General features: G+C 35.9%; 2 protein-coding genes and 1 long non-coding RNA gene across 4 annotated transcripts in view; 1 reads left to right on the forward strand and 2 right to left on the reverse strand.

Moving 5' to 3' along the window:
- Positions 1-11,171, forward strand: part of LOC105381484 (fibroblast growth factor receptor homolog 1) — a 55,267-nt gene extending 44,096 nt beyond the window's left edge. The window contains exons 3-15 of one of the 2 annotated variants that reach the window (XM_048622042.1): positions 2,335-2,494; positions 3,515-3,657; positions 3,914-4,243; positions 4,390-4,581; positions 4,662-4,864; positions 6,051-6,186; positions 6,473-6,729; positions 7,116-7,356; positions 7,748-7,937; positions 8,349-8,460; positions 8,712-8,905; positions 10,556-10,693; positions 10,901-11,171. In XM_048622042.1, coding sequence (XP_048477999.1) covers positions 2,335-2,494; positions 3,515-3,657; positions 3,914-4,243; positions 4,390-4,581; positions 4,662-4,864; positions 6,051-6,186; positions 6,473-6,729; positions 7,116-7,356; positions 7,748-7,937; positions 8,349-8,460; positions 8,712-8,905; positions 10,556-10,693; positions 10,901-11,111 — 2,507 coding nt within the window. In that variant the 3' untranslated portion in view covers positions 11,112-11,171. Of the gene's footprint in view, positions 1-2,334; positions 2,495-3,514; positions 3,658-3,913; positions 4,244-4,389; positions 4,582-4,661; positions 4,865-5,169; positions 5,355-6,050; positions 6,187-6,472; positions 6,730-7,115; positions 7,357-7,747; positions 7,938-8,348; positions 8,461-8,711; positions 8,906-10,555; positions 10,694-10,900 lie in introns of both variants that reach the window. The other variant, XM_048622043.1, reaches the window with a different exon arrangement.
- Positions 11,172-14,153: 2,982 nt separating this feature from the next.
- The window catches only part of LOC105381483 (putative glutathione-specific gamma-glutamylcyclotransferase 2), a 39,835-nt gene continuing 30,661 nt past the window's right edge, over positions 14,154-23,327 (reverse strand). The window contains exon 3 of the mRNA XM_038106794.2: positions 14,154-15,815. Within this exon, the coding sequence (XP_037962722.2) occupies positions 15,288-15,815 (528 nt within the window). The 3' untranslated portion in view covers positions 14,154-15,287. The remainder of the gene's footprint in view (positions 15,816-23,327) is intronic.
- LOC125488718 lies at positions 18,105-20,183 on the reverse strand. Its single transcript, XR_007266436.1, has 3 exons — positions 20,025-20,183; positions 19,496-19,611; positions 18,105-18,688 (listed from the first exon to the last, which is right to left on the reverse strand). It is a non-coding gene; the product is annotated as an uncharacterized LOC125488718 (long non-coding RNA).

Below are 23,327 nucleotides of genomic sequence, written 5' to 3' on the forward strand. Positions count from 1 at the left end.
ACCTAAACACCAAAAAAACGTACCTTTATACCCCCCTCCTCCCCCCGCTCATCACCTAGGAGTCAGGACTTTTGGTATGTTAACAACCTAAGCCCCCTGAACAAGTTTGTGAAGGAATCTCTTAGTTACCTGCTCACGCACTCTACACCTCATTCCTTGACTGGACTATACGTTGAATGATTTAAAAAATCACACGTTTTCAAGATAGGCTAGAAAATAAAGTGCTTATTCACCTAACAATTAATTTACTAGTAAAATTAACTTACAAGTATTATGTTAAATTCCTTGTTAAATAACTCGTAATTGTTTCACGGTTCGAACAGCATATAGGGAACAAAGAACAGTAAATTTTATGTTCCAAAAATGTCACGTCCACATCAACCAATATTTGAAGAAATGCTGTAAAATTCAGGGGTATATAGTGAAGTTTCATGAACGCCTTTCCGACAACATGAATTGGTTGGTTCATATTCATAGCTAATAATACTAGATTATTGAAAAAAAAGATGAAGAACATACCGTAATAGTGAAAATATCTGAATTATAAACAAGTTAGCTGGTAATTTTACGAATTCTTTAAATTACATTAAGTATAGGTCACATAATGTCCAGTTCTGTAAATTTATCACATTTCTTCATGTATTCCAAAACTCCCTTAGGAACCCCTTCAAGTGTATTTTTTTGCTTCATTTTTATGTTTGTCCGTCTACCAGAGCGGTCAGGCCCTTCTTTGTTAAGTTTAAGTACAATTTTAACTTGAACCAAATTTTTATAGCCTCCTTCAACATTTTGTGGACTGTGAATTTTTGCTTTAGGGATGGTACTTTTCTGTAAAATTATCGATACTGTTCACATTGTATGTTTTGAATGTTGTTTGAAAGATTTAATATAGTATTTAGTGAATAAAACTATTTAAAAATGTTTGATATAATAACTATTTATAATTTAGAATCACGTAGTTTGTAAGAAAATTATCACACCTATAAGAATAAAATAGATTACTATCTCTTAATTAACACCAATTATATAGACGAAATATGTAGATATGTCGATAAAGGTTACGAAAAATATATCTATAAATGTATTTCTTTCAATTACTTATCGTAGCCAGCCAGTCATAAAACAACATTATTAATAAAAACAAACAGAGCGATCGATAATATCGATATGTCGATAAAGGTTTCAACGACCATCTCTATAAATTTCTTTTGAAAGTTAAAGGTCGTTCCACAGCCGCATGTGTCGAGCAGATGCAAAACAGCACAACAAAATACGCAAAAAAAGAAATCCCCAAATCTCAATACGCGAACACAAATTTTCAAATCCTTAAAACAATAGAGACATTTATGTGGACCGTGAGAAGCAACTTGTTCGATTTAATAATCGATGAATTAATCTCGAGTACAACGAGTATAAAGATGTAGTGGGACGCCCCCCAGACCACTGGACCGACGGCGACTTAAGACACGTGGCTGGTAGTGGCTGAATGAGGAAGACTGAAGACAGAGTAATGCGGCGTTTCTTAAAACAAACCTATACATAGTGATCATTATGTACAGGCTGATGATGATGATGATGATATTACACCATTCATTTTCTGTTTAATTATTTTGTTTATAAATCATTTTTAAAACTACATTTTATTCTTATAGGACCACACGTCGAAATACACCACTTACCTAGGTACATTTTTGAAATGTTTATATGAAACAGTCTTGATACTTTCTAACCCCGGACCACCAACGAAAGAGAATGATAAAAGATTAGACACATTTGGACACATTATCACTTAAGTTACTGTAATTTAGGACCCGTAATGCCCCCTTTAATGGGCTACGATTGTATGCCTGGCCTTAAGTGAGTCCTGAACAAAAGGTTTTAAAAACAATGGTATTTTGCTTACGCAATGGTTTTCTAAGTAGTGATTGTGAACATGTTCAGTAATTGGCTTAGTTTAGGCTCTTGAAGAATTGTCATGGGCTTGCAATTGTTGTGAGTTATGAGAAGCTGTAAAATATTGTAATAAGGTTTCGTTTTCAAACAATAAAACAGGATTTGAAACTAGGCATTTTCTACAGTTACAACATAATGTTTTCTCATAATTAACTTGAGAAATTGTTTTTTTCTTGTATACTATTACCAACAAGGATCTCCTTTTGGGCGAATCCTTGGTACTAAGGTGATCGGACCCATCTTTGAATCTTACGCACTTATTTGTACCAAAACTGAGACACATTTTTCCGTCCTTTTTTTAATAAACAAATCTGTCTTCAAGAACAACCAATTGCAATGGACCATATAAGAATCAAACTAACAACATACTCTTCTCCCCAGGTGACCTGACGGAAGTGGAAGCGGCGACCAACGAGAGGCTCCGGCTGGTGTGCGGGCTGAGGCAGCGGCCGCAGACCCCGGTGCGCTGGTTCAAGGATGAGGAGCCGATGGATGTCAGCCAGCTGACGCCGCGGGCGAGGGTCACGCTGCAGAGGCAGACGTGAGTAAATAAATAAATATGTGGGGATATCTCACACACGGCCATCCGACCCCAAGCTAGGCAGAGCCTGTGTTATGGGTATCGGACAGCTGATATATCTACACACATACATAGATAGATACATATTAAATATAAATATCAACACCCAAGACCCGAGTACAAATATATGTCTTTAAACAAATATCTGCCCCAGCCGGGAATCGAACCCGGGACCTTCGGCATAGCAGTCAGAGCCATTAACCACTACGCCATTCAGCCGCCATTAGTCTTAGCTTAGCTTTCTTAGCCGCCAGTAGTCTTGATAAGTACTTGATGGTGACAGTTTTGATGATGATTGAAAATGTTGGCTGAATTTAAAGGCAGGCTTTTGTTTATGAGTCAACGAGAGAAATATCTGCCGTAGGTAGGCTCATAGTCTCGTTGTTATTATAATAATTATGTACTATACTAGAATAATGAAAATAATATAGCTATTATTATAAATTCTTATTCATATAATATGACTTGGGTAAGGCAGTAGGTATACTGATTAGGCTCATGGCTAAAGACTAAATATGCGATAAACCGACTGGGTGTTCAAAATATTTGCAAATCCGTCTAGATTTAATGGGTATTGTAAATTCCACCAATCAATCTATCTTAAGCATAAATATTTATTCGTTCGATCACGAGAAATCTATCTTAACTGCGCGTTTTCAACGCAAGCAATAACTTACACACAATCGCGTAATTCCTGATTCAATTCTTGGCATTTCAAAACAAACTGTCGATCAAAATAGTACCTATGCGATGTGGAATCAACTCGACAACTATATAGCTGCCTAATGAAAACACCAGATTGAATTCCATTACTACTAAGTTAAACTGTAAGCTGTGAGCTGCTGTGATTGACGTAGTGTTGATGACGCGTTTCAGACTTGATGTACGTCACAATGCATTATAATTTATGTGGCTGTAGGGATATCAAATGACTCAATTAGTTTGACGTGATTGGATTAATATGTTGTAAAATTATTTCAGTTTAAGGATAAAAGGTTTCCGCCCGAGAGACGCTGGTCTGTACTCCTGCCAAGTGCGAGATGAAGCCAAAGGCACTGAGGAAATGAGTGTACAAATAACACATTCCGAACCAAAGAGGACCGCCCCGCAAGACATTATTGAAGGTACTTATCTATTTTAGTAGTAATATCATATCGACATCTTCACTGGACATCCAGATGTGTAAACAAGATTCAAGCCAACAGGGAATTCCGATGTCATGTCCACTTTGGAACAGGAAGGAATCTGAATTCAGGATGATGTTTGATATCATACTTTAGAACATGCACTTGGCGTGTCTGAATCTAATTTAAGGTTAATAATAAATTAGAACTTCCTGTGTATTAGTATAATTTTAATGTATTTTTTTCATAATTTCAGAGTATCAATCCGACATGGATGTCGCTAAAATATTTCCTGAAATTCTGTCACAACATCGAGCTGATTCTTTAGTTATGAATAACACAATTGATGACAAAGACAATGTAGATAACAAAAAAGAAACAAGATTTCCGAGAGAGAAATTAAAAGAAAACGATGAAATAAAAGATGACGATCTGGATGATAAAAGTGAAAAAGATCATTTGAATTACGGACATTTAGATGACACTGTTAAAGAATCAGCACCTACATTTAAGCACCCTTCAAAATTATTTAAAATTGAAATGAAACCTGCGGGTAGTTCCATCAGACTTCGATGTGCAGCTGAAGGTAAAAATTCGTGTTTCTAAAATAATACTTTATCATCAAAATTCTGACGTGCTCTATCCGGCCTTGGGCGAACCGCACGTTACAAAAGCGCTGTTGAGATATCTAAAAACATTTTTATAGTGTCGTAAACTCGTATTATGTTGCAGGGAATCCAACGCCGAACATAACATGGTATAAAAATAATGAAACTCCTATAGTTAGAAGTTATGGTCAGCCGTCGTTCGGGAAATGGTCCATATCTCTCGATGAACTGACGAAAGCTGACGACGGGAACTATACTTGTGTCATTTGCAATAGTCTCGGCTGTATAAATCATTCCGTTGATGTGCACGTGCAAGGTAAGGCATCATTATTATTACTAGAAATATAATACCAATATAACTTCAACGTATTTTCTAATCCAAAATTGAATTCGTAGAGCGATACCCATCGAAACCCTACATAAAAGAGGGCTATCCAGGGAACCTAACAGTTTTGGTCAACGACACAGTCCAGTTGTCCTGTCCACCCGTCTCTGATCTAGAGCCGTACTTATATTGGTATCGACCAGCCAATTACACAGCCAAAGACGCTGACATTGGACCAAGTGACACGCCGATACCACCAGGAGATATTGTTGAGGTCTTTTAAACTATTTTTTATGTGTCAGTAAAATTTCATCGTAAATAACTTGGTGGTGATGGAAAATTTCGGAAGGTTCTCATTGTAACTAAAACTTATAATAATTGTGGATAGGCATAAAGTACTGATTGGTGATGGTCTCTTTCAATGGTTTCTTACGAAGGTTAAGGTAGCAGTAGTTCATCAGATTAATGATAAGGAAGGTGAAGGAGTACTGCAGTTCTACGTCATACCTTAACCAAACCACACACACACTATCCATAAGTTTCATAGACTCTAAATAATAATGATGTCCATTTTTATAGAGCGCCTGTATTCAAAACCGGTGCTGACTCAAGGTGCCATGAATCTGACCAGGTTGGTTGGTGAAAACGCCAGCTTCTCCTGTGAATTCCTCTCAGATCTACACCCTTCGGTGTACTGGATGTATCTAGCCAAAGACCAGTACTTGTTAAAGGAATTCGACTCTAATCATAGCAAAATCGTGGTGGTGAGGGTTTACTCTTGAATAGCATGCGAGTGGCGTGTGATTTTTGAAAACTGATATTATTGAGTAAATGAATGTATTATACTTCTTACTTATAATACAATGTTTTTGCTTTTAGGTTACTCAACCTTCTAATTTCGTTGTTATGCATGTCATGTTGTAGATAACACATAAAACATTACAATTTATGTTTGAACAGCAGTTTCTGTTTAAACTTTCGTTAAATAAAGGTTGCATGTCATAGAAAATGTGTGTGTAGGAATGCTTTGATCACAACATAACACAGTTGTCTTGTCATGATTGTTGCCTGCTAAAACATGAAATAGTAAGTTGATTTCGTTTCCGTTTGTTTCTATATTTGCGCTAAACACGCACACTAGCGAGCAATGAAAAAGTTCCAGTGACACAGCACCAAAATACTCATAAACAGAAAAGAATAGCTCAATGTCGATGTTTTAAAAATCGAATTTTGCCTGTCGGCATTTTATAAGTGGACCTTTTTCATTGCACGCGAGTGTATAATGAATATGGTGACCTATACGAATGGTGTTTTATTTAAGTACTTATTTTATAGCAATGCTTAATTTTTATTGAATTAATGATGCATTGAGAGTGTTTGATGTTAAAAATATACCCTATGTTTTATTAAGTGGTAACAGCAATCAATTACTTTTACTAATATAAAAAAAACTCTTTCAGACTGACAACCAATCAGACAAGCCGGAGCAGTTGACGATATACAATGTGACGAAGGAGGACGAGGGCTGGTACGTGTGTGTGGCTCTGAACGGGCTAGGAAACACCACCGCGAAAGGATACCTCACTGTTCTTGAATGTAAGTTTAATAATTTTGCGTATTTTGAATATCATAGGTTTTATCAAAAGAAAAAAATCTATCTTGATTGTCATTGTAGAAAGTTTCTGTAAAAAATATCCTTAAATTTACTTAGGTTTACTGCTGCTTCTGCTTACCAGCAAATTCTCTCTTCTCGCAGACTACATAATAGCATTACCAAACATTTTCTCGACATTTTTTGTGCAGTAAATAATTTTATAATAATACGAGTAATAAAAACTAAATTAGTTCCAATCACCACCTATTATTTTCCTTCTCGTTTCAGCCTTACCACCAGAAAAAGAAATAGTGGACCACGGGAAGCACTCTCTACTCATCAACATACTGACAGCGGTGCTCGGAGCCATGTTCTTCGTAGCGGCCATCATCGTCGTGATGATCTTCAAGAAGCTCAAGAGGGAGAAGATAAAGAAACAACTGGCGATCGAGACAGCGAGGGCGGTGATCGTGACGCACTGGACGAAGAAGGTGACGGTCGAGAAACCGCCGATGAATGGCGCTACGCCCGCTGCGGAGCATTTGGTAAGCTTTTGAGTGTTTGTTGAATTCATTTTTTCTATTTATTTGAACGGTGTCCCTGAGAAAAATTAACTAGAGTATGTCACCGTGGTGAAAAGATTTGCCAGTCAGATTAGTAATTATGTAGCTCACTGCCTTGGGTGCCACGGATGTAAATCAAAAGTGAGACGTAATTATCATCACTCACTCTAAGAGGCTCTTTTCGTGCACTCCCGACCTGAAAAGGGGAAGTTGATGTCATGGGATTCGTGAGTTTCAGATGTGATAATAATATGAAGGCTTCGGTCTCTATTATAATTAATTGTGAACTTAATTGAAATCACTACTTAAGTATCGTATCCTAACATAGAAGATTTTTAAAACTTAAAAAACCTGTTTTCCATTCACAGCTAATGCCAGTAGTGAAAATCGAGAAACAAAAGCTCCAACAAGTGCAAAGCAACACCAGCGACTCAATGATGATGTCCGAGTACGAGCTCCCAGTGGACATAGACTGGGAGGTGCCGAGAGAGACGCTGGCCATAGGCAAGGTTCTGGGCGAGGGCGAGTTCGGGAAGGTGGTCAAGGCGGAGTGTATAGGGATACTGAAGCCCGGGATGAACAGTGTGGTCGCTGTTAAGATGTTGAAAGGTGAGTTATGCTTTCTTGATAATTCGGGTTGTTTTTCTTTGATTTTGTAATTTTATGTGAAAGCTTTAATAATTATAAACAAATATTCACCGCTCTGGAACAATGGAACAGCTCGATTTAAAATATGTAAATCACCAACGGTTGAATATCCAAAGTTGTTTCATGTTTTAACGGTAAAATAAACCACTCAAAAAGATTTAAGTACCTACCTACAATAAGATTCGCTGCATTTTGGTGCAGAACACACTGAAAAGATGGATAGCAGACGACACGTTGTCGACGGGGCGCGTCCTTTCGATATAAAATTTGTCTTTTCAGTGTGTTCTATGCGTCATCAAAGATTAGAGGTTGACAAAAATGACTCTAAAACAAAAATCCAACCCATCCACAGAGGGCCACACGGACGCGGAAATGATGGCCCTAGTCTCCGAGATGGAGATGATGAAGATGATCGGCAAGCACGTGAACATCATCAACCTGCTGGGCTGCTGCACGCAGGACGGGCCGCTGTACGTGATCGTGGAGTACGCGCCCAACGGCAACCTGCGGGAGTTCCTGAGGAGCCGCCGCCCCGGGAACAGGTCACTAGATACATGTAGCTTCTTCTAGTTTTTTTTAGTGAGGAAGGGAGTTATTGGGCATTTCAGTGGTTGCAGATAGCAGTAAAAATGAATAAAAACAGCAGCAGAATAAAAAATATCTGCTAACTTTAGTGTATGCCAGTCATTTATCAATGGTCTGTTGCTCAGTTCGCTGGTAGTAGAAGCTACCAATCCATTACAACTGAACAAAGGGTAAGCTTTAAAATGATACGAGCCTTACGAGAAAATCTTATAAGGCATCAAAAACTTACATGATTTGCATTTTGAAATAATATTGGAATCAAATTTGAATGTTTAGCCATAGCCACCATTCTGACTAGACCACTAATCAACATCTCATGTTACCCTGATTATACTGTGAATTTTAATGGGGTTTTATTCCAATTTCAGATATGAATCTCCAACAGAGGATTTGAAAGACAAGAAAACTCTTACACAGAAGGATTTAGTCTCCTTCTCATACCAAGTTGCAAGAGGCATGGAGTATTTAGCGTCTAGAAGAGTAAGTTGATTGTTTACTACAATATTAAATTAATTTTCACTTTTCAGTATTAATTATTATGTACCTACTTCATATTTTGCGGGTAGTTTCTTTACTTTTAGACCTTGTTCTTTTATTGTCATCAACATCAGCCACTATAACTGTCCAATGTCCACTGCTGGAGATCCTTTCTATTTTTCATACACCACTACCGATTACCAATCTATCTTTATAATATCCATTTCTTCACAAACCATCATCATTTATTCCAGTGCATCCACCGTGACTTGGCAGCTCGCAACGTGCTAGTCTCAGACGACTGTGTCCTCAAGATCGCTGACTTCGGCCTCGCCAAGGACGTCCAGAGCAACGACTACTACAGGAAGAAGACTGAGGGCCGCCTGCCCGTGCGGTGGATGGCTCCCGAGTCTTTGTACCACAAGGTGTTTACGACGCAGACTGATGTGTGAGTAGAATTTTTATGGACTATATTGTTATTATTCTGTTCTATAGTCGAATATATTATTTTTGATAAAGGAGGATGGGCAAAAATGTATGGGAGCTGGTATACTTTATTTATTTATTTATAAATATACCTTGCAATAATAATGAGTCATATATGTATAGAAGGGTAATTTTATTTATTTGCATATGTACTAGGTCGCATCTTTCTAAGAGTTGTCGGATCTGAGTTCTACTACTTTGAAGCTGACATTTTTCAGTAAAAAAATCGGAAAATTGAAGAGTAGAGATTTCAAAAATAAAACCAATCAGGACAGATCACGTCGCACTTAAATCTACTGGTTTCAATACATGGTTATTGTGTTTTATTGCGATAATTTCATAAATAAAGTTGAAAAAGTAAAAAAAAAGCTACCGTATTGTGCCAGTGGTAAGTCTTCTAAAATCCCTATACAAATAACACATGTTTGGATGGCTATATTTCCGAACGGACAACTATTTTGAGGAGACTTCCATAGTAACTATTGATTGGGATAATATACCCAATTTAAAAAGTAATATCTGATCTCTATTGGACTGTATACCAAAATGCCCATTCTCCTTTAATGTTTAGAGACCTTTGGATTATTAGTACAATAGTGTGTTTATGTACACTTAGAATAGAATAGAATAGAATAGAATACTCTTTATTTTGCACCATTAAAAACACATTACATTTCACAACTTATATACATAACATAGTACAAAAAAAGGCGGCCTTATTGCTTAAAGCAATCTCTACCAGACAACCTTTGGATGGAAGAGACAATTTTAACATAATTAATGGGAGTAGAGGTGCAAGGTATACTACATAAACTGTACATACTATATAAATAAATAAAACAACACAATACAAAAAATATATATATATATATATATATATATATCTTTACCTATAATAAACTTACATATTATATATTACATAAACTCGTTTACATAAATACATAAATAAATACTAACAACTTATATTTATAATCAACTGTTCAGTGAATTCAAATAATGTATCCTGACCCTATCTTTGAATGAGGCAACAGAAGGTGCTCGTCGTATTTCCTCGGGAAGAGCGTTCCAGAGTACCACAGCTTTGACAGTGAAGGAGTGGCTGTAAAAGTCAGTCTTGTGCGGTGGCACTTGTAGCCTCAGATTGTAGGCAGACCGGAGTGTCCGGTTGTGCGAGCTATCCCGAAACTGAAATCGCTCTTTTAAGTAGGGTGGCGACGCTGGGTTAAACAGTATGAATCGAATGAACAGAGCCATCTAGGATACTTCCCCGAAATTGACTGAACGTTAGCATTAGCAATGTCCCAACCCCAATGGAATTATGAACAACACAATGGTGCCGAGCGTGGTGCGTGGCTATTCTACGAAACCTAGCAATAGTTTATACAGTGGCTCATAGATGGCAGAGCGGATCTTTAGCCCAAACAACCGTATGTATATTGTATACCGCGGGTAGTTTTAGTTTCTTACCTTTCCAATTCAAAAGTAAATGATGACTTGTGTCTCCCCCCTTTATCTTAACCCATTTTCCAATCAGATTTGCTATAAAGTTACATTTACATTAATTACTTTAATTTATAATTAATTACATTAATTTATAATTCCACACCCACAGCTGGTCATTCGGCGTGCTTCTCTGGGAGATCATGACGCTGGGCGGCACCCCGTACCCGACCGTGCCCGGACAGTACATGTACCAGCACCTCAGCGCCGGGCACCGGATGGAGAAGCCGCCGTGTTGCAGTCTTGAGATGTGAGTTCAACCTTGGGTTAGAGTTTGGGATATCCGATTTTTTGGATCGTAATGGATCGTAACTTCGTGATCTTCTCTGCATTCTTTTTAGGGCTCCTTCATTTTATTTTCAAAGCGTTTTTACCCTAAGAAACCTATTTAATAATTATCTCATTCCTTCAAAGTATAGGTATACCTAACTAATTATCAATCTCCTTGTATTTACAGATACATGTTGATGCGCGAATGCTGGTCCTTCCAGCCCAACGACCGGCCGTCGTTCACCGAGCTGGTCGAAGATCTAGACAAGATCCTAACAGTCACAGCCAACCAGGAGTACCTAGACCTAGGTCTGCCACAACTAGACACGCCACCGTCCAGTTACGACGGTTCTGGAGACGAAAGCGACAGTGAATTCCCCTTCATAACGAATAGTTAAATCGAAAGTGACACTTTTCATAAGTGATTTGAACGATTATAATGTGGTGACATTTTGGATTAGTGATTACTTGAGGTGTTTGTTAATGTGGACATACTGTTACGTTTAGCTGAGTGGATCAAGAATTTTTACACTTAGTAAATGCGGTTTAATCTGCGATAACTTGTAATTTTATTATTGATCCGAGAGTCATAATATTTATCAGTATCCATTATGTAACTTGGGTTAATTGGTAGAATCCCGTGAAATCAGACACTATAAAAATCTATTGTGTATGGTGCGATAGCAGTATCACTTTTGAAGCATAGTTTTATGAAAAAAAATACTATAAGAATATACGAACGCTAAAAGCAGATTGCATAAAACCTAATGTGTGATATTTATAAAATCTATTGCTGTTATATTTTGTCCAGTATACAGTAAGAAAGTGCAATAGATTTAAACCAGACTCAAGGGTTGGTGCTAGCCCCCTAACAGTGACAGTATTGTAAAATAGTTTTGAAAGATCCCACCTAATGTTTGGTATTATTTTGTTCTGGCATGAAATTGTGAAATGAAATATGATGGTTTTTTTATTGAGATTGTACATAATACTTTAAGAATGTTTAGGCACGTCCGTAATTTATTTTGAATAGGCAATAAATAGATAGAAATGAACTTTTACTATTATAAGTATAATACTATTGATTAAGTTGGTGGACGAAACCTGAAGGGACGTAATTTTTAAGGTTATTGATTTAACGTCTTGTTTAATTAACTCTATTGTTTGATAAATTTTTAGGACATAGGTACCTACTATGATTATTACTCATAAAAGTGCCATTTATCAATGTATTTATTTCTTTACTTTAAAACCAAATATTGCAAAACAAAGTATTGCATAATATTCGTAGTGTATGTTTTTGTACATAAAACCAAAGTTTATCGTATTTTAAATTAAAATTTTTAATAATATTATACGTAGATAGTATGCATTAGTAAAAAAAAATTATGTAAGTAAGTCTTTTTTGTTTAGAATTTTATCAAAAATACTGTATTGTATCCATAAGGAAAAGTAAATAGAAAGAAAAATCTTTCTGTTTTAGAAAAAAAAACCGCACTGGAAAATTATTGTCATGCATTTTAGTACCTACTCAGTACTCAGTCAATTTATTTGTTATGTACTTAATTAGCTTTTATAAAACCAACTCGAATGTAAGTAGTACAAAATAGTTAATACGGTACCCATAATTACACCTTAAACATTATACAAGTTTTAGATTTAATCGCAATATAGTTATGTATGTTATGTACCTACTGAGCTTGTGGGAATTCCGGGATAAAAAGTACCCTATGTTCTTTCCCAGGGTCTATACCATATGTATACCAAATTTCATTCAAATCCGTTCAGTAGTTTTGGCGTGAAAGAGTAACAGACAGACAGACAGACAGACACAGTTACTTTCGCATTTATAATATTAGTTAGGATACTGTATGATGCTAGGTACACATGCCTGCTGTTGCAAAAAGGTTTTTTTTTTCGCGAATTTGTAAAACTCGTAGTACAATAGGCGGTCCGATTGACAATAATGATAAATGCATCATTCAATAATGTAATGTAATGATCAATATAGGTTATAATAATTAGGTAAGCAATTGAGATATTACCGATATGAATAATTATATTTTATAAGTCACAAAACGTGACGACCCTTGAAGTGCCTTAGAAGAAGGTATACCTATTGGTTTACTCGTATTTGGTTAGTAAATTAATAGATTATGTAACTGTTTTGTTTGTATATTTGATAACTTTTTGTGACTGATTGTATGTAACGTCTTGTCAATATTAAAATATGAATTTCAATGATATGAACTTTGTGTTTTATTTTTATTCCCGTTCAAAATACCTGTAAAATATCATTCATGATTTGGTGTAGATTCTAACTTGACACTCTGATTAACTCTATATTTGCTAAATTCTGCTCTACATTAATTAGGTTCGCCTCTAAATTAGTTAGGTTAACTAATGTAGAGAACATTAGTTAGGTTCGTCTCTCTCTACATAATCTAGTTTTTGCTCTACATTCGTAAAATTCTGCTCTACATTAGTTAGGTTCATCTGTACATTCGTTAAATTCTCCGCTACGTTTGTTAGGTTCGTCTCTACATTAGTTAGGTTCGTCTCTATATAATTTAGTTTTTGCTCTACATTTAATAGATTCTGCTCTACATAAGTTAGGTTCGTCTCTACATAAGTTAGGTTCCTCTCTACATTAGTTAGGTTCGTTTCAAAATTACTTAGGTTCATCTCTACATAAGTTAGTTTGTGCTCTACATTTGATAGATTCAGCTCTACATTTGTTAAATTCTACTCTACATTAGTTGGGTTCGTCTCTACATTCGTTAGGTTCGTCTATACATAAGTTAGTTTTTGCACTACAATCGTTTAATTCTGCTCTACATAAATTAATAGGTTCTGCTCTACATTCGTATCTGTAGAAACAAACCCAGCGAATGTAGAGACGAACCTAGCTAATGTAGAGACGAACCTAGCTAATGTAGAGACGAACCTAAATAATGTAGAGACGAACCTAGCTAATGTAGAGACGAACCTAAATAATGTAGAGACGAACCTAGCTAGTGTAGAGACGAACCTAAATAATGCAGAGCAGAATTTAACGAATGTAGAGCAAAAACTAAATTATGTAGAGACGAACCTAACTAATGTAGAGACGAACCTAGCTAATGTAGAGACGAACCTAAATAATGTAGAGACGAACCTAGCTAGTGTAGAGACGAACCTAAATAATGTAGAGATGAACCTAATTAATGTAGAGACGAACCTAGCTAATGTAGAGTCGAACCTAAAGAATGTAGAGCAGAACCTAACTAATGTAGAGACGAACCTAACTAATGTAGAGACAAACTATACCAACAGTCTTGCTAACTTGACTTTATACTATATGAAGGGAATACAAGTTTCATTAGATTAGAATCTCAAAAATCCAAAGGATAACTGTTTCTTATAATGGCCTGTTGCATCTCTAAAGTAAACAACGAATATATTTTTGTAACTTTGTATTTTGTATCACTTTAGTTAGTTCATGAAATAGCATCACAATCTTAGGTAATTGTCATACAAAAAATTTAATCTACTAATTTACATTACAGTTTCATATTTTCGAGTAACATACTTACATAAATGTCATAGCAAAGATTGTCCTTATGAGTTCAACTCTAAGATAGTTATAATAGAGGTAATATACAAATCTCACAATTGTAACTAGCCAAGATTAAATTAACATTACGATAAATAATAAGTAATTCTTGAAATAGTCGATATAAAAATATTTCGTACTTAATTAAACTTTGCGTAGCAAAATAAAATGGAAGTATATTCTTGAACAAATGAGTTTAACAATAATTCTTAAAATATATTGAACTAAAATAATATTTACTAATTGCGTCTGATATCTAGATCCATACAATAATACTTGTCATTTACTTTGTATTTGGTCTGTCTTTTAAATTATGTGCGTTTTCGTTGTTATAAACAGTGAGAAAAAGAAATATCTATAATAATTTTACAAACTTTTTCAGTATTTTATTACAATATTATAGTTTGCTTGATTCTTTTTTTGATCATGAAGAATATGTCATGACTTGATTGAGTCATTTAAGGTAGAAATAATGTTTCGCGCAACACAAATTTCTGGCCGAAACGATCGTCGGTCTAACAATCATGAGTCAATCAACCAAGAATCATACCCGAAGAGTATCGTTTTGTCGTAATATTCTATTGTCATCTTATGTAATTTGATCTGTTTCGTACCTAAAACTAAATTAAGTCAATGTTTTTGGAGATTAAAGACAACAAAATATTATGTTATATAAATTAAATATTATGTATCATGTCAAACATCTACTTTATTGCGTGGTATTAGAGGTAGTGATGGCATAACAGGCTCCGCTCCAAATCCTAAAATTCCGTAACCATCTGGGATCATGGCATTCCTGGACTATTGCAAATTCAAAGTCATAATTATTTTTCATACCGTCAAAATGGTTGTCACAAAGGAGCACATCAGAACCAAAACTATTTTAGAACAATGCAAAAAAACAATCAAATACTCAGTCCAGCTGGTTTCAAAATTAAATACATAATCACATTCTCAGAACACGAATTCCGAAATTCAATCACATGTTGACACAACGCAGCTTCTTCTCCGGAACTCTCGCGGCGAACTGTAGGCTCGGGACCACAACCTTCACTTCCTCCTTCACTACCTCTTCTTCATTATCCACTCCACCCATCATAGACTTCAAGCAAATCTTCATATCCGACGCAAATTTCCTCACTAACCTTTCCAAAGAGAACAGATGCTCATCTAGAGCCTCTGGTACTTCATCCCTCATAAACTCTGCCAGTCTTAACAAATATTCAACATTCGAACCTGACGGTCCATGGCATTCTAGAATCTGCTTCGCTATATCAGGTAGCGGTGCCGCGCCCAGCCAGTGTTTGTTCTCTGGCACTGCGATGTACAGAACCGCGTTTTTCTTCTCTTGGAGGCTACTTGGTGCTGAAGAGAAGCAGTCAGGCCGTGGGTGGAAGTTCACGGTGTATATTCTGTAGCCACCGAGGGTGCACTCTCTGGTGTCTAGGTAGGGGAGCGCGGCTGTGTCTTCGGCTGCCACTAGGAACGCTTTGCCCCATGTGATGCCCTGGAAGGAAGAGAAGGTTTGTGTTACTCAACAGGTTTGGAAGAAGAATCACATCACATTACGACCCATCACGTCGTTACTGGGGGGCAAAGGTCTCCTTCCAATGAAGGAAAGATTTTGGATGAAGAATCACTTAATCTATTTGTGGTAATAAAGGTATAAACGACCCAGGTATGACTGGGTAGTAGGAGTAGATAGAATTCCTACTGTACTGTCTTGCACTTTTCTTCATGATTTTTATTTATTTATTATGATAAGGTAAGAATACGGGGTAGTGAAATTTGCATGGTACATTGTGAATTTTTTTCTCATAATCTTGTGAAGATATATAATAATAATTATATTATGGTAATGAACTTCTAATCTGTATGATAATGAACGCGTTCAAATTATTTTAAATGAAGACGAAAACAAAATAATAAAATTTTAATAACATGTTTACTACAGCGCCGAAAATGATTAGGTACCTACAAAATACAATTTAAAAGGTCACAAAACTCACAAACTTTTAAATAATAAACGATAGGATAGGTACTAAACTATGTATTGTGTACATATAACTACATATAGGATCCACTCAGTGAAAAGCCATTTGCCTTCCACGTGTTATCACCCTCCAAAAGCACTTAATAATAATGATAATATTAGCAACCTCATTAATGGCTTTTATCCAAATGGATATGATGTCTGGAGATAACAAGCTAGTAGCAAGTGAACACTAAATCAATAATAGTCTAGCTCAAAATACCTATATTCGGATGATTAAAGTGATATTGTTATCATGTCACAGTAGTAAGAAAAAAATATAATGATACTACTGTGTAGGTATGTAAAAGATTTTTGCAACATTGTGTGTGTGCACCTATTGGTCAAAGGCCTATAATAGGTAAGTACTTTATAATATAACAAAGTTTTTTTTAACTAAGTTGACGGAAGATATTAACGATACCTAGCAGTTTTATACAGCGCATTGGACGGGCTTCTGGAAAATCTTTCACAAGCCAGGTATTGTTATATTTTGCCAAACCCACCTAAACATCACGTCCCTCGAGCTATAATCCTCCAAAATTTAAACTCAATAGAAACTATTTCTGATGATGCCAAAAATTAGTCATGAAATAGTCATAAATAGTCGTGTTTTCCAAAAAAATAGTCGTATCATACTTTCGGAGTTAGAGCTATACTTTATGGAGGATTATAGCTGGAGGTCTCCAGCTATAATCCTCCAGCCTCTGCAGAACAAACGGTAAGGCCTATCGACTTGGTTAAGGTCTCAAAAAATAGTCGTGAAATAGTCGTAATGACATGCCAAATTTCAGAAATAGTCGTCCAAAGATAGCAGAGATATAAAGGTACTTTGCTGCAGCCCTGGTGGAGGATTATAGCTGGAGGTTTTGAAAATATCGAATATCTTTGGAACTACTATGACTATCGGTTTGAATTATGTCTCAAAAAATAGTCGTGAAATAGTCGCTTCTATTTATTATAATTTTAAGCTTGATAAAAGCTGTTTAATAATGATATCAAATTCTTCATACAAATCAAAGTGGACGAGAATGCCAAAGCGAGCCAGTACACAAAAATAATAGCACCGTAGCATTGAAGTACTCATGTCGAATTTATCTATAAATCATTGCATCAATAGTATCTAAACGAATCTTTGGTATGACATTTTATTGCTTTTGCTCTTAGCATTTACCTTACTGTGTACAGAGAAAACGTATGCCTATACACGCACACATTTATCTCTGTTATCTTGACAAACGATAGCGATGACGACTACGGCGATGTAGTACCTAGGTCAGTTATTGTCATCCCTTACTATCCCGTAATCAGACAAATATTGCTATCCTTGTCTCCTTTCTAACCGGCATGCATCGCACGCACAGAACGCGTGAGCGAACGTTTCACCGGTTGCATCTTGACAAGCTATAGCAAAGCGGTATTTATTACGTCCTTTATTATCCCGGGATCACACAAATAGTGCTGTTCTTGTTTTTTTATTAGCGTTGATGTGGCCGCCACCTCCGCCGGTGAAATTGGGATTAGTTTTATTGAAGACGCAGTAACAGGGTAGCACTCAAGCGATAAGAATAAAATACGGTGTTTGAAATATTAATTACAATCACAGGCCGAAAGTACTTTTATTTATACTTAAGTTATTCACTAAACAATCTTTAGGTACATTAGGTTTCATACAATTATCTCAGTATTATTTGACTATTAGCTATAAACATATTTAGTTTAATTTAAAATAATCACAGTTGGTTTATTGCTAAGAAATAATATAATATTGACGTAGTTCAATAAAAAAAACATGGTATGAACTTAAATATGTAGTTATTTCACTATTTAAAAATAATTATTTTCTAGCCCTATATCATAAAAAGCTTAAGTTAAAGTAATCACAGATTGTTCATTAATAGGTTTAGGTAAGTATAATCACGGTTATTGTCATAATGAAATATAACTCATTTAATTACCATCACAGGCCGAAAGTACTTTTATTTATACTTAAGTTATTCATTCCTTCATTCATCTTTAGGTAGTTTAGGATTTAATTATTTTTATTCTCCATAGTAAAAAGTCACGTGACCAACTAAGTTTCTATGAAAAATGATATATTTTTTTCTAAATTCTGATTTCAGTTTCAGGCTTAGATATACCATGCTGCACATGTAGCATTCGGCTTAGTATACCCTTTTTGCAACACCTTGTATAATGGTTTTAATAAATATACCTAAATAACTTCGTAGGTGATAATAGGGTATCTATAATGCCCAGATAACTGAATCCTGTAGGTGTAGAACTTGCAAAAATTATGAACAGCCACTGTAGCTTGCGACGTTATTGAAGAACACACGTAAGCTGCGCTGAAAAAAAAATAAGGCAAATTAACGTCTTATTAAGGCCCGGGTCTCCTATTACGCGCCGTATGTCGCGTCCAGCGTCACGCCGTAGGCCGCGTCACGATGCTCACTACATCTACGCGCCAACGTCGGCGTGTGAGGGAGACCGCATCAGTACATTTCTATAGTGAGCATCGTGACGCGGCCTACGGCTTGACGCTGGACGCGCCCCTCGGCGTAAATAGGAGACCCAGGCCTAATAAAAATATTTGTTTTTTTTTTAAATATTATATACATATATATATGATATACGAGTAGGTAGATACGAGTAGTAATAACGTTATTTCACCTAGACTATTTGTTTGGTAATTTATTGTCAGTTGGAGACCACAGCAAATAGTGTAGTAAAATTTCTTATCAGTAACTTATTGCAACAATAACTTGAAACTGCGAACTTTTGTGCGAAAAGGGTAGAGTAGAAATACTGTTCATTAGTGTATTCGCTTTTTTCAATATATATGTCCCATAACCGACCTCTATTGTTTTTGAGCGAAAGAGATAGCTGAGTAAACAATTTGGCTTTTGTCCAAAACCGGTTTGGTCGGACGGTGCGTTTGAAACTTGTATGAAATTTCACAGGGTGTGAATTAATTACATACATAGAATCTGAACTAAATACAGTTCAGAAACACGTTTTTGTCGCTTGTAACTGATAGGTACAAATGAGTTTTGACAAGTAAATTGGCTGTTATAACTTTATCAACTTCAGCACCACAACACTGTATCCTAGCATAACCACAATACCATATGAAAATAGTGATAAATTCTTACCTAGGATTTGTTATCTGGTAATCATGTATTCGGAGCCATTGCAGTTTTTTAGCTCATTACATCAATGCAGTCATGATAGTTTATCGGCGCATTACATCGATGGGCTGTGTTTTCACCTGAAATAATAATGGGTAGGCTTATAGGTAGGATACACATAATTTTTTTTAGACATATATTTATTTGCCTAGTTTCATTCAGAAATACAAACAATAACGCCTTTTTTTGCTATTGAGGGGTAAATATCCACATTTAACCAGGACTACCATATGTAGGTAATCGATGATACCCACATATTTTCGTATCAACTAAGATATGTAAGTACATGAATGCCTTGATTGCATGTATGCACAATTTACTAGCTCATAGTGTAAAATTGCTAATTGAATAACAATCCCCATACATATTAAGCATAGATATTCAAAAATAATTTAGCTACGATACTTCAATAAAAAATCATGTTAATAAATAAGCTGAGCATAACAAAATGGGATGGCTTGCTTTGATATTGAGTATTAAAAAGGATACTTACTTGCAAATATTCAAACATAGCACTCTCTAAACACTCTTATCTGCATCCACTAATATCTTTTAGAATATAACATCTTGAATATTCATTTGCATATAGAGCACTCACAATATTTTAACAACCAACAATAACACTGATCGTGACCATAGTTTGCACTAAACTGTAAACAAATTATCAAACAAAACATGCAAAATACTAACCCCAACTTCACCGGTGGCGGCGCGCGGCGGCGGTCACATAAGGGGGGTTCCGCTCATCTCGCATAATCTTTATTGACCAAAACTCATTTCGCATAACTCGTATGGTCTAAACCTTTTTGGCCGAACCATCACTTTGCCAAGACTTATGTGGCATAAGGCTCGTTTCGTCTAAAACTCTTTAGGCACAATCTTTAAACACCTAAGTTTCGTTTGCTCAAATTTATGTTCGTCTATACCTTGGTATAATCTTGTTTCTCTTAATTTTATCTTAATAAATAATATATTAAGTATGTAGTAAATGTACAAATTGTGGTATTTTTCTCCTACATCCCGAAAATCACGATATTGTATGATCAAAAAATCGAAAGTTAACGACCAATATAATTATAACAAACCCCATGAGATCGAAACCTAAAAATAGGTGCGACGACGAGCAAAACGAGGAGGAGCGTGTTAGGTGCACATGTTCATCAAAACCAAAGCGGAGCGCAGCGAAGCGGAGCGGAGCGTTTTCCAAACAGCGGCAACAATACAAGGCACCAGTTTGCGCTATGTAGGGAGACGCTCCGTCAAAGTTAAAGCCAAACGAATATTATTACTTTGTATAAACCTAATAAACCTATGCCATAGCATTATTAGGCTATTCAAGATTTGGCCATACCATTATTAGGCTAAACAATGTTATGCGAAATAACTTTTTACTAAACGAGATTTATGCCATACGATTTTCGGCGTAACGAGACATTGACCAAACGTTACTATGCAATACGAGATTAGGCAAATAAATCTTATGCCAAAAAAGGTAGAACCCATAAGGGACGTAATAAATACCGGTTTGCTATAGCTTGTCAAGATGTTACCGGTGACGCAGTCGCTCACGCGTTCTATGCGTGCGATGCATGTCGGTTAGAAAGGAGACAAGGATAGCAATATTTGTCTGATTACGGCATAGTAAGGAATGACAATAACTGACCTAGGTACTACATCGCCGTAGTCGTCATCGCTATCGTTTGTCAAGATAACAGAGATAAATGTGTGCGTGTATAGGCATACGTTTTCTCTGTACACAGTAAGGTAAATGCTAAGAGCAAAAGCAATAAAATGTCATACCAAAGATTCGTTTAGATACTATTGATGCAAAGTATGACGAAATAAATGATTTATACATAAATTCGACATGAGTACTTCAATGCTACGGTGCTATTATTTTTGTGTACTGGCTCGCTTTGGCATTCTCGTCCACTTTGATTTGTATGAAGAATTTGATATCATTATTTAACAGCTTTTATCAAGCTTAAAATTATAATAAATAGAAGCGACTATTTCACGACTATTTTTTGAGACATAATTCAAACCGATAGTCATAGTAGTTCCAAAGATATTCGATATTTTCAAAACCTCCAGCTATAATCCTCCACCAGGGCTGCAGCAAAGTACCTTTATATCTCTGCTATCTTTGGACGACTATTTCTGAAATTTGGCATGTCATTACGACTATTTCACGACTATTTTTTGAGACCTTAACCAAGTCGATAGGCCTTACCGTTTGTTCTGCAGAGGCTGGAGGATTATAGCTGGAGACCTCCAGCTATAATCCTCCATAAAGTATAGCTCTAACTCCGAAAGTATGATACGACTATTTTTTTGGAAAACACGACTATTTATGACTATTTCATGACTAATTTTTGGCATCATCAGAAATAGTTTCTATTGAGTTTAAATTTTGGAGGATTATAGCTCGAGGGACGTTAAACATCTACCTATAGCATCCAAAACAAACTTTGCCACGGCAAACTATTTGAAAACGCCATCTACTAGTAGTTTCCTGAACTAAAGAGGCCCGTTTGGGTTTGGATTCTACCTCATTGGCCAATTTCGCCGGCCGGCATTCTTGATAACTAAATTAAGAATGTTCTGAGATACCGCTTTGTGCGTAAATTCGTTGATCGTATGCGTAGTAATGTTGTTGATATACTGGCATTGAACTGGGTCAAGACATTTGGAATGCGAATAAAAATAATTCACATGAAAAGATCAATGATTCATGTGAAGATATTTATGATATTTTACTATTTGATTTGTAACTAATTTTATTTCGAGACGGGACAGGTTTGTATACTTAATAATCTTAAGATACTAATGTAAAACGTTGATACGGCTCGACCTTTCATGTGAGTGCCTACAAATGTACGGCCAAAAATTCGCTCCCTTGCGAGTCCTCTGGCTACCCCTTCGGGGATTATAGTCTTGAGCTTATGTACCTATATTATGGTATCTATATAATGTTATATAGTCACCTATGTTATATCAATTATAATATTATAACTTTATAACGTAGTGTATAATGATACCGTTATCAAAAACCTAGGCTGAAGGTTATCAATCAATATTACAATACACAAAACCATAACACAGGATGATAACACAATAGACAGACAGACAATATACAACGGTCGGCTAATTAATACCTATTAATCTCATCAATTATTCTAAGAAATTTTATTTGTGTTATTTTGTTATGTTCAACGTTGTATAAATTCCGAGATACAGGTTCGCCTAGTGCAGAATTTGCAGATAAAACCACTGTAAAACATGTTTTATGCAAATAAATAAATTTTTACATGTATATTATTTCTTTTAATAATGATGATAGTAGTGAATTATTGGGAAGTCTATCCCACTCTGCGATCGCACCAACAGCCGCGCTTCGCGCGTTGTTGGTGCTCTCTCGAGTGGGATAGCCTTCCCAATAATTCGTATTCGATATTCATATTAGAATTAGATGGTATTTCTTATGATTATTATTACGATTATATATGTATTCAAGACGCGTTCCAGATTTTTTAAGATAACATAAAAAGTTTGCGCGTCGTCGTCGCTCGCTATTTCATGCCTTCCCGGTAATTCATTATCAGACGGCGGCGGCGACACGGTGCAAATGTGGAATGTGACAGACTTCGCAATGCGTTTTTAATTTAAAGAACTTAGCACGGCTTAACTATTAATACAGAGTGGGGTACACTTTCCAACGTTTTGATTATGAGGATTAGTTATTTTTAGATAAGTACCTACCTGCATTACATGCACACTACATATATTATATTAT

This window comes from Plutella xylostella, chromosome 7 (genome assembly GCF_932276165.1).
Source record: "Plutella xylostella chromosome 7, ilPluXylo3.1, whole genome shotgun sequence".
NCBI classification, from domain to species: domain Eukaryota; kingdom Metazoa; phylum Arthropoda; class Insecta; order Lepidoptera; family Plutellidae; genus Plutella; species Plutella xylostella.